At 44.4% G+C, this 15,943-nt stretch overlaps 1 protein-coding gene across 1 annotated transcript; it reads right to left on the bottom strand.

Moving 5' to 3' along the window:
- Positions 1-4,493: 4,493 nt before the first annotated feature.
- Positions 4,494-12,140, bottom strand: LOC119655999 (CWF19-like protein 1 homolog). The gene is made up of 9 exons (XM_038062241.1): positions 12,059-12,140; positions 11,833-11,996; positions 11,574-11,672; positions 11,303-11,520; positions 11,146-11,246; positions 5,378-5,709; positions 4,986-5,314; positions 4,768-4,925; positions 4,494-4,704 (listed from the first exon to the last, which is right to left on the bottom strand). Exons 1-9 carry the CDS (start codon positions 12,076-12,078, stop codon positions 4,572-4,574), a joined length of 1,554 nt encoding a protein of 517 aa, XP_037918169.1. The 5' UTR covers positions 12,079-12,140; the 3' UTR covers positions 4,494-4,571.
- Positions 12,141-15,943: the final 3,803 nt, after the last annotated feature.

Genomic DNA, 15,943 nt, shown 5'->3' with positions numbered 1-15,943 from the left:
AAGAACTTATCGGAATCCGCTGTGTAATCAGAAGCGTTTAGCGAGTGAAATGAACTTTTCCACGCTTATTAGGGTTCGTATTTTACGCGAACGTCTCCAGTTAGGGGCCTACAGACGCTATGAAAGCCATTTACTTACGCCTAAATTAAAATGCAAATGCAAAAAACTATTAAAATGGCTCGCAAAAAATTAGCGTCAGAAAATTCTTCTTAGGGATGAAAAAATATTTTCTATCGAAAAAAAATGTAATCGCCAAAGTGATCGGATGTATGAAAGGTCATGTTATGAGGCTAAGGATCGAGCACCATACGTTCGGAGGGTAAACCTCCCTCCGTAAGTGATGATGTAGTGGGGAGTTTCCGGCGTGACGGACTTTTTTTTCTGAAACTGGTGTCAAGATTAACTTAGCGGCGTATGAACAGATGTTAGAGATCGCAGTTGAGCCTCTGAATGAAAGCTTGTTTGAGGGTAATGATTGGTGTTTTCAGCAGGATTCTGCGCCAGCCCACAAGGCCAAGAAAATGTAAAATTGGTTATCGATGAACGTACCAGATTTCATAGCGTCGGCTGACCAGCCTTTCTCAATGCATTAGATTATTCTCTGTGGAATAAGCTTGAAGAGGTCGTTTGTCGTCGTCGGCACTCCAATTTGGCAAGGCTAGTATAGTGAAAGCCTCGCGAGAAACGCTGTTGGAAACAGTTCGTGCCGCGATCGATGAATGACCCAAGCGTCTGAAGCTTTGTGTGAAGGACCGTGGCAATCATTTCGAATAACCACAATGTTAGGTGATGACGGCTTTACGGTTTCTTACCATGGCAAAGGCAAATCGTCAGACGCTGCCTCACCTTTGCCTTGGGAGCAGCGTGACCGAAGCAGCTCGCAGATGTTAAATGCTTTTTTATATAATTCGCAGAAGACAACATGACTACGAATTATATTGAGCGCAAATCCGCCTTATTGACCAGAGCTTGGCCACTGAAAATGTTTTTTTTTGGAATTGTGGTCCAGCATTAAGTTAATGCGGACTTAGGACCGTTTAGCATTAAGTTGATACGGACGTCACGCTGCTCCCAGGGCAGAGCTAACGCATCGTCTGACGATTTGCCTCTGCCCTGGTAAGAAACCGTAAAGCCGTCATCGCCTGACATCATTTTATGTTCAATTTTTATCGAATTTGTGAATCATTTGGGGTGGACTGTTAAAGCTAAGGTTTCCCGATATTAACTAAGTGCAAGTGGATCAATACTGCACTCCAAAACAAAAGCTAGACTGATACATGCTGATTTAACATCAGCTATTAAATGCTACTTTCAGCAAGCACCCCTCTTTAAGTGGTAATGGTGGTACTGGTTATGGGTTCGAGAATTGATTGAAGGAAAGCTAGTGCAAGTTGGTTGGGGACCATGGTTGCCATAAACCTTTATGTGGGGCACAGCGCACCAACCCCGCTGCATCGTTGTCGGTTCCTGGCAATATACTTCAACTCCTCCCACGATTTTCCCAAGAAACTTGTACTGCTCCACTATTCCACGTAGTTCTAGGGAGACTAACCAATCGATAATCCTGGGATGTGAATCCTGAATGTGTAATCTATCCGCTACCATCTTTGCTTTCTGAATAACATGTCTTTGGGTATTTGGTCTAGGCGTCGCCAAAATCCTTCATTTCTTGTTTCGGGTCAGACTACCCCGATGACACTTTCAATTGATGAAAACGTTGAACTTCGTAACAATGACGGTTATTTTTCATTTGCTACTCCTATGGGAGTAGCACAGTAGCACAGTAGCAGTAGCACAGAGAGAATATTGACAAACAGCGACGGCGGATTGAGCGCTGTTAATACATCGACCGATATTAAGTTCAGTACTACCGTCCGCAGAATAACGCTGCTTAGATATCCAAATTGTTCGAAGTATACGACCATCTGCCAATTAATGCAGATAGGAAGATTACGATAACTTAAACCCAGATTCAGAACGACAAAAGGCTGCTCTTCTTCGATCAAGTTTTATTTTAACAACTATCTCTGCGCTAAGAAGAGCACGCAAAAACCGCTCCCCTCGCACTTCATACCGATGTTCTTTTTCGAAATTTTAACGATTATCTCCTTCCGATCACTGGGAATTCCGAATTCGCAGGACTTTCGCATAAGTGGGATTAGCTGCTTTTTGGAAACTGCAGGAGAGTGGCGACTTTCTTCCTCATTAGCTGCTCATTATCGTGAATGAAAAGCCTACTATTAACTTTCTTCGCAGGACCGTCGAAAAATTTACGATATCCTGCAAGTTCCTTCGTGATGCAATATATGGGGGCGAAATCATTGTTATTTGAAGTGGCTTCTGCCTCTTTGATGAGTGATTCAATGGCTGTTAGCACATCATACGCTGCTTTGCACGTTTCGAAATTGGACACGATTAATGAGCTTTCGCGCATCACGCTCACCACTATTTGCACGTTGATCTGCGTCCACGTCTCCGTAGTCAACTAGCTTTCATGCCGCCCCTACGGAACGTGACCGGTAACTTCAATGACATCAGAATGAAGAGCACTTTTTATGGTAGTTTCCATTAGTGAATAGCGCTGTATATTGGACAGGACTCTGGCAGTCAATATTTTGCTTGATAACGATTCCCAGTGCATGAGAGCGCGCTTTGCAGATAGAATAATCATTAAGCCAGCACCGAGTTACTTCCAGCAGGTTTACCAGAGTATAAAAGCACATTGCTCCAAGAGAAAGAGGAGTACTCCCCAAAGTTCCGGCATTTCACCTAGCTCAATCTCAGATTGTCCAGGCTCCTATCGTAAAACCTTGGCAGAAGCGATCGTAACTGAAGGATAAGTCCACTTCCCCACTTACAAGAACCACCTCACTAATGAGGAGCAAAACGACTCTAGATATTTGAGATACATATTTCGACAGTTCTCTCCCGACGTCGAAAGCGTTATGTGAGTCTGACCCTGCCAATGTTTTTGCGAATATCAATAGCCAACCCCTTCGGGTCCCAGGTTGAATACAATGCACAGAATCGATATTAGGGGACTGCGTTGCTCCGAGCGAACACTTATCCGTCCGTGAGTTCCGGGATTAACTAAGCATAGGTTAGGCCTCTGCGTATTGCGGTCCATTCCTTTAGGAATGTAGTAGTAGGGAAGGAAGAGGGTGCCAAATGAATTTAAAATAGACCATTGCAGAGAGATCTGGGAGACTTTACCCAGGTAGTCTCCAGGGAACAACAAAAAAGCGAAAAATGACAAGAACAATCTTCCGCGTCAATGGAAATCCGTCTACCTAGAGTCAAGGCAAATACGAATGGTGGAGCATCAAATGAAAAGGCGATTAAGCGATGGAGGACTACACTGACGGAAGGCAAGACTTTTGCGAAAAACAATGGAGCAGAAGTGTGTTCCAAACGGAAAATAAAAGTTGGCGGAGTCCTCTTTGAGTTAGGTCAAGTTATTTGGAAATTCGGAATCTTGACTGCCAGAAAATACCAAAAGACAACTCCATAGCACCCTCGAGTCCAACTCCAGCGTTGAGCACATACCGAAGTATACTTGGACTGTTGTTCAACCCCGAGTTATGCGTTTGCTTCAGAGTTCTCGTAAGTCGGCGCATTCATCCATTCAATTCCTGTAGAAAATTTTTAGGTTCGAAAGCGCATTCCGCCGACCGCCGATCACCCCTTTCTTTTTGTGGAAGGTGCGATATTATTCGAAAGCAACTCGATGCAGACACAGGGAACTTCTTCTAGACAACATTATCGGAATGACGCTGAAGAGCACTGACAAAAGGAATTGTGTCGCACACTATCTTCTGGGTTTTCTTCTCACGAAGAAGGTTGAGCTCGATCGGCGAGGGTTCTAGGAACCTCTTTTCCGCTCTGTCAGAAGGAACCCTCCAACTTGTAGACTCCCTTAGGCCTGAGAGTGGGAGGGCTTGTACCATGTGTCTAACGGTTCCAGGCTAGTTCTCTGATGATGAAAAGGTGTTCAGTTGGTTCGACAGTTTACCGTTGCGAGAGGTCAACATCCATCGAGTAAACACTGTTATATACGCGTCAAAGAAGGCTTGCCAGTACCTGGAAAATCTTTTAAGATTTGCTGACGTGCAGGAAATAGGATCTTCTCATGGGGGTCCTGTCAATCGTCGATGTTTGCAGTAGCACTTGCTTTGCCGGGGACACTTAGGCAACGAAAGGATGACGGAGATGGTCGTCTAGACTCGCTGGCCCGATAATATCATGAACATCAGCTAAACAGACGTTCGTCGCCGTATTCTCGGCATGCCATACCGCAAAGCAGATAACTTATGCCTGTTCTAATCAAAAATAATTTGAGGCGAGATACGATCCTTTCCTAGTTTTAAAAAAGAGAAAAACTGAAGATTGCGCGTTTGACTTGAGAGGGTGTATGCCTGGACTCCATATATTATCAAATTGCTCCTGGAGAAAGTTTGATAATTGACGATGATTTGGGTATAAAAAGTGGACAATTTTTATATAAAATCAGAAACATTTATTTGACGCTTGCACGATCAACAGAATTCATCCTAGTTTAAAATTTCCTTAGCTCACGCACGAGGCAATTGATAGTTCTTTCGGAATTCTTGCACCAATTCCGTTTCCTCCTCCTTCGACAGGCAACATTGTTTCCAGTCAACTTTTTCCTCGCAATTAAGTAGATTTTCCGTACAGAATACGTCCCTAAAAACATAATAGAAATGAATATGCATTGCTTAATTAAGTAATTAAAAAATATTTAGGCACCTTGCAAAATGTAAAGGAAATCTTTTCATCTGTTTAGTCAGCAGCGTTGTGCCATCGGGAAGTTCTGCAACGAAATAAGGACCTTGAGCCGGTAAATCTGCAGCGTTGGTTAATTTTGGCAACTCGTCAAGAGTCAGTTCATATTCTTCAGCTTTGTCCTGCAAAACAGTTGAGGGAGCGATTAGTAAGATGGAATAAAATTATAAATCGGGACTTACTTCAAATCCATGTTTTATCTTCCACGAGTATCCGGCATCGATTGCAACCGCGTTTATTTGTAAATGGGAGCATTTGTAGTTTCTTTCCCAGAAGCAGACGACCTGGTCCTGTTCCTTAAAGTAATTTACAAGCGATTCCTTGATTTCTTCAAGTTCTTTCCACTGACTATCTGGGAGTAGAGCAGCGGATTGGATGTGTGTTACGGATACGATGAGAGCGTGGGTGCTGTTTATAGGACCCTTAGCTAGGGCGAGGTAGAAGTTTTCGCCGATTGATATCACGAGGTGCTTTTCAACGTTCGCGGATGATAGGCAGAACCAGCAGGACTCTGTCGTGGAAGATTTTTGAATGATTATCTAAATTAGAATGTGAAAGGAAAATTCCATCCCACCTTGATCATATGTTGGCCTTTGTCGCTTTTCGAATGATCCGTCGTTATTTCCCCTTCGCTTCCTCGGTCTGTCGTCTCTTTTATTCAAATCGTAGAAATATTGCTTGCCTGATTCTGTATCTTGTTTTCGTTTGTACATCGAGAAGTCTATGTTGCTGAACGGACTGGCTATTTCGTTTGTCGTCTTTTGGATGAGGTCCATGACACGCATTTTATCTACAGGATTAAGGCTAACCGCGTAAACTGCCTTTTGTTTTTCAGGATTTCCAACTGCAGCGAGTGATATGAAGCGTGTTGCCAAGGAAAGTTGGGTGGTTTCGTCCCCTGGATTCCTGAAAATGATGGAAGGTCAGGGTGAATACGTTTTCAGGGGCTTACTTCTAAGATTCGCACCAAATTTTATGAGAAATTTAAATAATATGCTCTTTTAGGAATCCGAATATTACTTTATCAACAATGCTGGGAATGTTAGTAAAATCAGCAGTAAGCCCAGCGGACCCAACAAACACAGAACATCGCCTACTTGCCAAAGTGGTTCGGTCTTAGGGTCGATGAAGATAGTGTGTCGATTCGATGCAAAAAAGAGTGTTTTGTATTGTGTGAGCGAAATTTCACAAGTGCCTTTTCCACTTCTCTCTGTCTTCTGAAAGTTCCCCATTTTTTGCAGGTATCTGGAAACAGTTTGTTCAGTTACGCTCAATTCGCTCATTGGCCTACTGCGTGAACTGCAACCAACAAAGACCACGTCTGAGATCAGTATATCAGACGTCGGGACACATGGTAAGTGTTTTTTCATAGAGGCGCATCGTTACAAACAGAGGATCTTATGGGCCTTCTAATTGCTCAGAACGATGATCTCCATATGCGAATATGGAGAGTTTTCGGAAGCAAGGTGGAGAGCAAAGGTAAACTCCTACCGATCGGAGTAGACGACCGATCCCTGTTGCAAACCACAAAATTGCTATATCAACTATAAATATGCCAATACACCCGTGCACATGCACAGGGAAAGACACTTCGGAGAAGATATCGAGTGGAAAACTTACCGTGCTCCCCGAAAGAATCTCGTAGGCCATAGAGGCTGAAAGGACTGGATCAAGCAGGGAAGTAGATCTGCTGCCTAGTGAAGAAGAGAAGCTGGACGATTTAGATCTAGATCTTCCAGGGCTCAGGTTGGACAGCGACTTGCAAGAAAGTGCTCGAGAGTCAGTCGTGACATTTGGACGGCATTCGGAGGCCACCGGAGCTAACCGCTAGACTGGTGAATTTCTGCGAGAAGGGTGCTACCTAAGTCTAAGTCTGGGGAACCAGCGACATTAATCGAATAGGTGAGTACCTTTTCTTGCAATAAGTTAGAAATATATAACATAGGGAACACTCCAATATTGGTGATCAGGGCTAAACGGGAATTGAAGGGTGTCGGATGATCCCTCTACATCGGATCACAAAATAATCAGATTCGACATTGAGGGCAACTCCAAAATAAAAAGAATAATAAGGAATCCCAGGAGGATGGATTGGGACTCCTATCCAACGGACCTAAGCAACAGCATGGCTCACCTACAAAGGGGCGGTGTTATCAGGAGCGAGTTGGAACTGGAAACGGTGGTGGAAGACCTCAACAAAGTCATGATGCACATGAGGGCAGCTGTTCGGCTACGATAGTTAAATCATCAAGGGATGTACTCTGGTAAAACAGGAACCTAGCTAAATGGGAACAGAGGTCCGAAAACTCTTCAACCGGGCAAAACGAACCGGAGACTGTTCGAAGTACAAAAATGCGCTGACTGGGTATAGCAATGCGGTCAGAAAAGCAAAACGGAACAGCTTCAGGAGATTCTGTGAAGGGATCGAACAAACCACAGAAAGCAACCAGGCTATACAAAGCTCTAACCGAAGACAGCGTAATATTTTCTGTCTGTCTGAAGAAGGAAGATGAGAAAATCGCCGAGAATGAGGAGGACAGGGTGCATCTGCTTCTCACATTTCTGGGGGTCCTAGATGGCATCTTCTTCGCTCTACTCCAGAGAGCCCTGGAAGTTATCTTAGCCTTGGGATATATACCAGGCGAACAAAAGAGGTCATTCCGAAATTGGGTAAAAAGGATCCTTTTCACATTAAATCTTTCAGACAAATTTGTCTTACAACGTTCGTATACAAAACGGAGCAGAAGGTCATAGACAACTATATTAGAGCTAACTTTCTAATGCGTAATCCTCTACATCAGTGCCAACATGTTTACCGGGCAGGACGGCCAACCGAAAGTGCCCCTGTATCAACTAACGGATGTATTACGGGATGCCATGGAAACCAAGGAAATACCACCACATTCGGTAACACATCGCACACAGAGATACAAGATGCCCTAATCCGCAAGGGAGTGGCTTTCTGGATGGGGTAGAGAGTAAGCAAGTAGAAATACCGACAAGCACAAATTCTACTGTCATGAAAACTACTCAAGGTTGTTCACAGGGTGGGGTACTATCACCGCTTATGTTGAGTATGGTAGTGGATGAACTACTGGACTAGTTAACAAATACTTGAATACAAGTCCAGGGTTACTACATTGTTTTAATCTTTAGGGGCAGATATGACGATACCATATGTGATAGAATCCAAGCTGGATTAAGAGTTGCTAGTGCCTGGTGCAGGAAGGCGAGGTTGCGCATCAATCCAGTCAAAACCACCATAGTAATATTCACTAGGAAGCATAAGTTTGAAGCTGAGAGCCATCTCCATCTACATATATAGATGCAGGCAAAGAGGGCGATCTTCAGAATGGCCGGGAGTATTAGTCAGATGGGGAACTGCCTAAATCGAGGGAATATTGATATTATTTATAAGCGGATGGTGAAGGATCCTAGGTCCACATCCACTTGATGTTGGACCAGGCAAAATGGAGAGCAACTTACTTCCACGTTTTTTGGTCCACGGATCCCTCGTTTGGGGCTTGGCATCCAAGCATTTAAAAATAGGGACCAACGGTTTCGTCTAGGGCAGAGGCAACTTATCAGATGCTGCCCTGGACGAAACCATAGGTCCCTATTTTTAAATTCTTGGGTGCCATGGAGGGATCGTGGACCAGAAAACGTGAAAGTAAGTTGCTCTCCATTTGGTCCGGTCCAACATCAAGTGGATGTGGATTTAGGATCCCTCACTATCCTAAACAATAATTTAGCTTTAGCCTAGCTTAGGCTCAAACTATTGCCGGTTTTAATTGGATATAATTCCCACCCTTGGCGTGTTTTTGCGAATATATAAAGGAACATTTTCCATCTGTTGCCACTTACGGTCACGCTGCTCCCTGAGCAGAGGTGAGGCAGCGTCTGATGAGTTGCCTCTGCCCTGGACGAAACCGTTGGTCCCTATTTTTGGTATGGGAATGCCTTGAAAGACTGAACACACTCGGCTCGCACCATAAGATCTGAATACCCTGGGTTCCAGGCCATGCCGGGTTGGAAGGCAATGAGGCAGCAGACGAACTGGCCAGGAAGGAAGCAGAGACGCCTCTGCATGGACCAGAACCCTTCTGTGAAGTCCGAAACGGGTTTGTGGTTATGACATTAAAAAATGAAGAGAAACTGCTGCGGGAACTATACTGAGCGAACTTACCAGCAATGGAGCAGTCCAGGGTGCTTAAGGGAGGATACGAACCCAGTGTTTAAACCTTCCTAAGAAGAGCCTCCGGATTATAGTGGGAATACTTACTGGCAACTGCCGACTAAACTATTATCTGGGGAAGCTAGGGGTATCTACGAACACTAACCAACAGATTTTGTACGGAGTGTGACGGAACCTCCATACTGGGACATTGTCCAGCACTTGTGCAAAGTAGGTCGAGGCACCTGGGAGAATACTTAATACTAGAGGTCAAGTTGAAACACTTGGAAGCAGGGAATATATTATAATTTCAGACGGTCATAGGCTCGCTTGACATATTATTGTTAATAAGTAAATTATAGCCAGTGCAAGGGACACTATACTTATTTTAGGATGCTACTTCCCTTATGATAATAATACGTTCAATTGCTCTAAGAATGTTCCTTATTTGCTTCAAAATGCGACATATTGAATATACACAACGTTATGCAGACACTCCCAGTTTACCACGTCTGTGCGTTTCAAACTTGATGACCTAACAAAATAGCTTCAATACCAAATGGTTATACCTTTGGGCCATCTTTTTTCTCAAAACCGTAGTTCTACACTTCCTATGGTACATAAGTAGCACTGCAGCTCACATAAAAGCTACCCGTCGATTTTTAGGAGTAACCTATCGTTGATTCATTAAAAACACAGCGATGTCGCAGGCACCGCTATATGAGTTTGTTACCGACTCAAGGCAAATTCACAAATGACCGGTCAACTAGTACAAAGAGTATCTAGCCGAAGCCACGCTACTGGTTTATTTTAAACTCCAGACCTAAAAGATGCTAACAATGGACGCAGATATCGGAATAGTGCTGGAACAACTGCAAAACCGTCGTTGAATGCCACTCGTCTTTTACCAATGCAAGTTAACACCAGCTGACGGGGAATAAGATATTTTCGGTTTTGCCTAGAAGGATCATCGCGCATTATTAAAACAGACCACAAGCCTTTGATATTTAACCTCGCACTGATCAGACAAAGCCTCACCGAGAAAAACTTGACAACTCAGTCATATACAGTATACCTCAAGTACCAGTCACGTTGCAGAAGTGAAAATGCAGTCGTTGACTCGTCCTCCCCCATGACCACTGTGAGTCTATCAACCGAGAATTGCAACAGCGACTGCTACTAGTATTAAAAAGCCCATCGAAATGGAAGTATTTGCGACTCGCCTTTGGATATCATCAGATCGTTCCTACCAGTGCCAATTCATCAAAGGCTTTCCGAAGATCTAACACGCCCATTCTTCAATGCCAACCAGATTATTGGATTCTAGACATACATCACCGCACCATCCACTATTAAACGGAATAGTCGCTCTCTATGGTTCTGAGTGTTGGCCGACTATAAAAGACAATGAACGGCGTCTTGCTGTAATGGAGACGAAGATGTTGCGTTGAACTAGTGGCGTGACACGTTTTGATAACATCCGAAATGAGGATATCCGCGATCGATATGGGGTTGCACCGATCGTGGAAAAAATGCGAGAGAGGCATCTTGGACGCTATGGTCACGTAATTCGCACTAACGAGAATTCACTTGCCAAAATTGGTTTGAATATCGAAGTCGATGGTAAACGACCAAATGCCCGTCTGAAACAACGGTGGCTTGTCACGCTGCATGGGGATTTAAGAGCCTCGAGATTGCATCCAGATCAGGCATTTGATAGAGTCAAATGACGAATGGATCATCAGGAGCCGACCTCACTTTTGAACGGGACAAAGGCTGAAGAAAAAGTCGAACGTTCGCTAAAAGCAACCACCATGCGCCACGAGAATAAAAATGACTGGACCGAAACGCTGCCCACCTTCATTTTAAACAAGTAGCTCGAGGGAGCTGTCTTCTTTTGAGATCGACGCAACAGCGGACGCCCTGCGGCAGTTTTGTTGATTCATGGACGGTTATGTCGTCCGCGCTGGTGATAGCTCGCTAGTTGAAATCGTCCTGAACATTAAAGTAGAATATAAATGGCCCAAGTCGCCCAAAACAACAATCACCCCGGATCAATTTTACGACTGACAAGTGGCGAACTCAATCCAGATACGCCTTATACAAGAAAAAACGAAATAGAGGCAAAAGAATAGGAAGATTCGGAGGCTAATGATAAATCCACTTACCGATATGGTGGTGGTTCAAAATATTTGTCGTTCATCCCACAGAAATGGTATCTGGGCTTGATTTCTTTAGCGAGGAATGCGATTAGCTTGGAACTGTTGCTCTGAAATTGAAAATATGAAGAGAGTGCAACTTACTTAAATTGCAGAGCCATGTTACCTTGTCCTCCGATATTCCTTCAGGCCAAGGGGAGGTTATCAATATATCAATGCCTCTGTAGTCACTCAGGGAAACTTTACTTGCAAAGCAAGAGTCCCGAACGGCGACAACATCTTCCTTCGTGAAGTTCCATGCGTGGCTTTCCTTTCCGGTACTCTCAATGCCACTTAGATATGCGATTTTCAATCCCGATGATGATGTGTACAGTCCTCTTTTGCCTGAAGGAGGATCCATTTAGTTAGAGGATGTACAAATGCAGGAGTTAACTCACCCAAATAAGTCAAGTTGGTGCAAATTTCGCTCTCATTGTCGTCGTACTGGCGATTTGTTTCCGCATTTGTTGGACCGAGAAAGTATGTAGGCACGGGAACTGAGTTAAAGAAACGGAGAGAGGTTATCAAGCTTTAATAAACCGCAAATTAAGGAATCTATAAGAAATTAAACTTTAGGCGATCTGATCGGATTTGCCGCGCTTTCGAGGAATACCAAATTGGCAAGGGAGCTTCATATTAAAAATATAAACCACTCACTGTTTTTGTATCCATTTCTGTACGCAATCAATTCGTCATTATTGTCTTTCGAGTAGAAATCGCCAACGCAGAAGAGCATGTCGAACGGTCCCGCCTTTTTGTTGATCGACTCCACACGGCTGAAAAGTTGCTTGAAATTGCCACGCACATCGCCGGCAACGAGTCTGAAATTTATATAAACTAAAATGATAAAATCTTCCGCACAATTTACGTTTAAAGGGCTTACATTTTGCACTTTTGATCCATCACAGCAATGAGCCTGGTCGTCGGCCGAATTGTAAACAAACAAATGCGACTTTAAAGTCAGATTGACAGTACGTGTCGGCGTAGAAGTATGTGCTTAGTAGATGTTCAAACCATACAATACCCATTGAATGTTGCAAAGAAAATGTTGCAGCAACAATTCGCACCTGGAGTACGGTTTTGTAACAGATTCATAATAAATATGGCTCTGTTCAAAGCTCATTACTCACGCCTTGTTCGGTTAGAGTCAAGTAGTGTTCGTCTCGTCTAGATAGAATTTGTTACTTTTCTTAGGCTCCCAAGTCGCCGTACAGCGCATTAGGTTTTAAGATTTGTGTTGTTTCTCAATGATTTCGACGTTTAGGCTAATCTTAGCCAGCGAGTTCTTGCCAGCTTGAATTACGTGACTATACCATCGAAGACGCTTCTCTTGCCATCTTTTATGATGACTGCAACCGAATTCCGATCGTAGATGTCCTCATTTTGGATGTGATCATACCACCCCTAATCCAACGTAACACTTTCGTCTCCATTACTGCGAGGTGTCGTTTATTGTTTTTGATATTTGGCTAGCACTGAAAACTATAGAGGACAAATCACTTGTTTGATTGCGGCGTTCGTAGCTGAAAGGGTCAGTAACTTATTGGGGTATTTGGAGAGAAAGTTTTTGATTGTTGCTTCAACAATCGCAACTAAGAGCGAATCGTGAGAGATACCAATAATTGCGAGTGCGAGGACATGATCGAGGCTAGGTTTGGGCTCGTTGAACGAAAGTGACTTTTTTCAACTTTTACCTTACGTCAAACGAATCTACATATGTCTCGCTGCCTTGAAGGACGAGATTCGGAACATAGAAGAGAGAGTTCTACTTGGTAGAGACTTTAATGCCAGCATCCTCGAATGGGCATGCTTCAACCAGATTCTCGGGGCAGACATTGATGGTCGCCAGGACGGGACATCGCTCTAAATATCGGTAGCACCTCGACATTCAGAGCCAACCTTTCAATCTCGTTACCCCGGGTTCGAATCCCGGTTGTTTTGGATGTTTGCGTTCGTTTTTGTGTTGTTCTGCTTTGTAGGTCTATCACTTGCACGACGTTGCTTAATAGGGGTGTGAATGTGAATACGCCTGGTTGTAACTGGGTGGAATATGTTGCTCGGATGGAGGAGTTTTCTGGCCTCTCTCCCCTTTTTGAGTATGTACTTTTATCAGTGGATGAGAAAGTTGAATTCTTGAATGAGTAGATGTGCACTGTCAATAATGACATGCTGAGGACACCCGAACGGAGGGCACCGAAGCAGTGAACGAATGCTCTTCGTAGTAAGTTGATGGAAGTTCGTTGTTTCAGGAAAAGATTTCAAAGGGGGTGCCGCCAATGTGATGTTAGTCCCCTCGTTTAAGTCACGGAATTACCTGAATCAAGGTGAACGGAGAGCCTATGCTGACGTAGTGTGATAGGTTTTGTGCTTTGCTTGGCAATCGCGTTCATTGAGGGGGGGGGGGCTTATATGATTGTTGTTATTATATCTCCCTGCATTCTGGAAGACTGCCATGGATGTTGGGCTTCTAAAGTCATCAGCGAAGGATAGGAGCAATCTTCGGTCGTACAGTTCCTTTCCCTGGCTCTTAGCAAGGTTTAAGTGGTTAAGGTCTAACGACTGGTGGTCGAAACATCCTATCTGGTGGCGAGCAGGCAGTACGACTTGCACTGCCAAGTCCACCGACGACGCTTTAGGAGGCGAATTGAGTTCGACCAGCGGGGTACTGAAAAACATGCGCATCTCTTAGATTCGGTTTCGCGGTCTCAATAGAAAAAACTCGCGATGTTGCTGAAAGGCAACTTACGTCGTTCGCTACTTGCCAAATTGAACAGAGTGAATCTGGAATACCGGAAGATAATGATATACTTGAGAGTCACAATGGTGATGCGCATATACTTGCATCCGCAACTAATCGGGTTCAATATCTATGGTAGAAAAAGAAGACGAGGCAGACGCTGCTTAAGATGGAGCGATGGCGTGGGTCAGGACGTCAGACAGCTTTTAGGGATATCGAATTGGTGGACCTCGGCGCAAAACCGGGATGTCTGAAGTTCCTTGTTAAGGCAGGCCTAGACCGGATACCAGTTGTTGCGCCGTTGATGATGATGATGAGACCGTGCTAGTGGGGTTTGATCAGAAGAGCTACTAGATCCATGTATGTGGGACTTTTTCTTTGATGTCCCCTTTGTTTTATGATTTTGCGATGACGGTGCAGGGCCAGGAACTGCTCTACGCTTGTCGGAAAATGGTATTGTTAGCATGCCTTCCTATATGTCGCACCATTTCGACCTGACGTTATGCAGTCTGGCGTGCCACAGCCTACACGATCAGAAGGGATGAACCTTTGTTGATCAGCGGTAAAGATCTGGGAGGGGGGGGGGGGGGGTTAGGACCGTTTGCGGCTAAAAGGTTGTTGGATGAGAGTGACATCCGCAGTCTAGACGACATGGGCGTTCACGTAGGGAACGGTATCTTCGATTTTAGCCAGTGTCTTGCTGGGAGTGATACGTTCTGATGCCCTAATGCATACGTGCGTGCTGCCTTTCGGCGACAAAGAGAGATTTTCCACGCTGCTTCATTTGCAGTATGATGGGCGAATAACTATTGTGGCCGTTGTGGACAACCATTAGTTTTGATGATGTCTTATGCGTTGTGTTGTATGCAAAGCGATAGTTAACTGCTGGAAAGGTTTTGTTATGGTTCTCCGCATGCCGTTGATTCCAGTCAAACTGTTGGCGAATGTCTTCTCCACGTACTGTAGGAGTGCCATCAGACCGAGCGTGTAATGGAATTCATTTGAAGTGGCTCTAAGCAGATGTTTCAACGGAATTGCTGCGGGATGTGCTCTCCTGCCGATTATTTGCGGTTGGCCCCCTTGTGGCGGTTTCATGATGGTTGTGTTCATATCGCGAGCGCAGCTCCTTGTTGGCTCAAGCGTAGAATTGCGCTGTACAACTCGGGACCGTACTCTCAGTCCTGTTGGCATCTAAGACTGTGTAAGTGCCCTATACTCCACCAAGGAATGAAAAGGGGGAATACCACCAAAAAGCACGCTAGTGACTGGTGGGAGTTACTCAGTGGCAGTAATAGGGATCCATGGAGTTTCGTGTTCAAGTTGGTTAGACACAGCGAAAAGCTTATCAAGGCAAGACTGACTGTTGCAATACTTGTGGCGGTAGACTTCTTCCCACAATAATATGGTCTTAGAGCGAGACGATCCACAATTAATGCGACCGATGAAATGGTCCACGCGGTGAGACTGGCTGAGGGACACAGTCGCCACTGTTAACAAGTGGTACTCCTTGTGACACTAGATGTAAGAAACATTTTCACTTTCAAGAGGAGGTGTGACATGTTTAGGCTCTTAAGCTATTTCTATTCCAAGGTATCTTTTGCGTACATCGAGAGACCATTTAAATACCGCAGGAGCTATTTCGATCGCTTCCTATGCCGCAAAGTGGAAGTCTATATACATACCTCAGAAACGATGGGCAAAAAATGACTGTAGCTTGTGAAGAGAGAGCTACTTACCCCAGGTGTTTAGGCAACTCGGGTATTTTCAGTCTTACCTGTACACAATCGGGAAATCACGGTTGCGGATTTGCTGCAAGGATGCGATGGATGGTGCTTGCCTCACCCTTTTATTTTGTAGAAGATGGGAGTGTTATCGCCATTACCTGTCAACAAAATGATCTCATGTATCTCCGGAGACCATAATTGAGGCCATATTTCAGAGCGAGGATACGTGGAGCACAAAGAATAGCACACTATCTTCTTCTTCTTTTTCTTTTTCTTCAGTCTTTGTCCCGTTCACAAGCGGGGTCGG

This window comes from Hermetia illucens, chromosome 1, assembly GCF_905115235.1.
Source record: "Hermetia illucens chromosome 1, iHerIll2.2.curated.20191125, whole genome shotgun sequence".
Classification (NCBI taxonomy): domain Eukaryota; kingdom Metazoa; phylum Arthropoda; class Insecta; order Diptera; family Stratiomyidae; genus Hermetia; species Hermetia illucens.
Note: the sequence above shows the minus strand (reverse complement) of the source record. Positions and strands in the feature narration are given on the sequence as shown.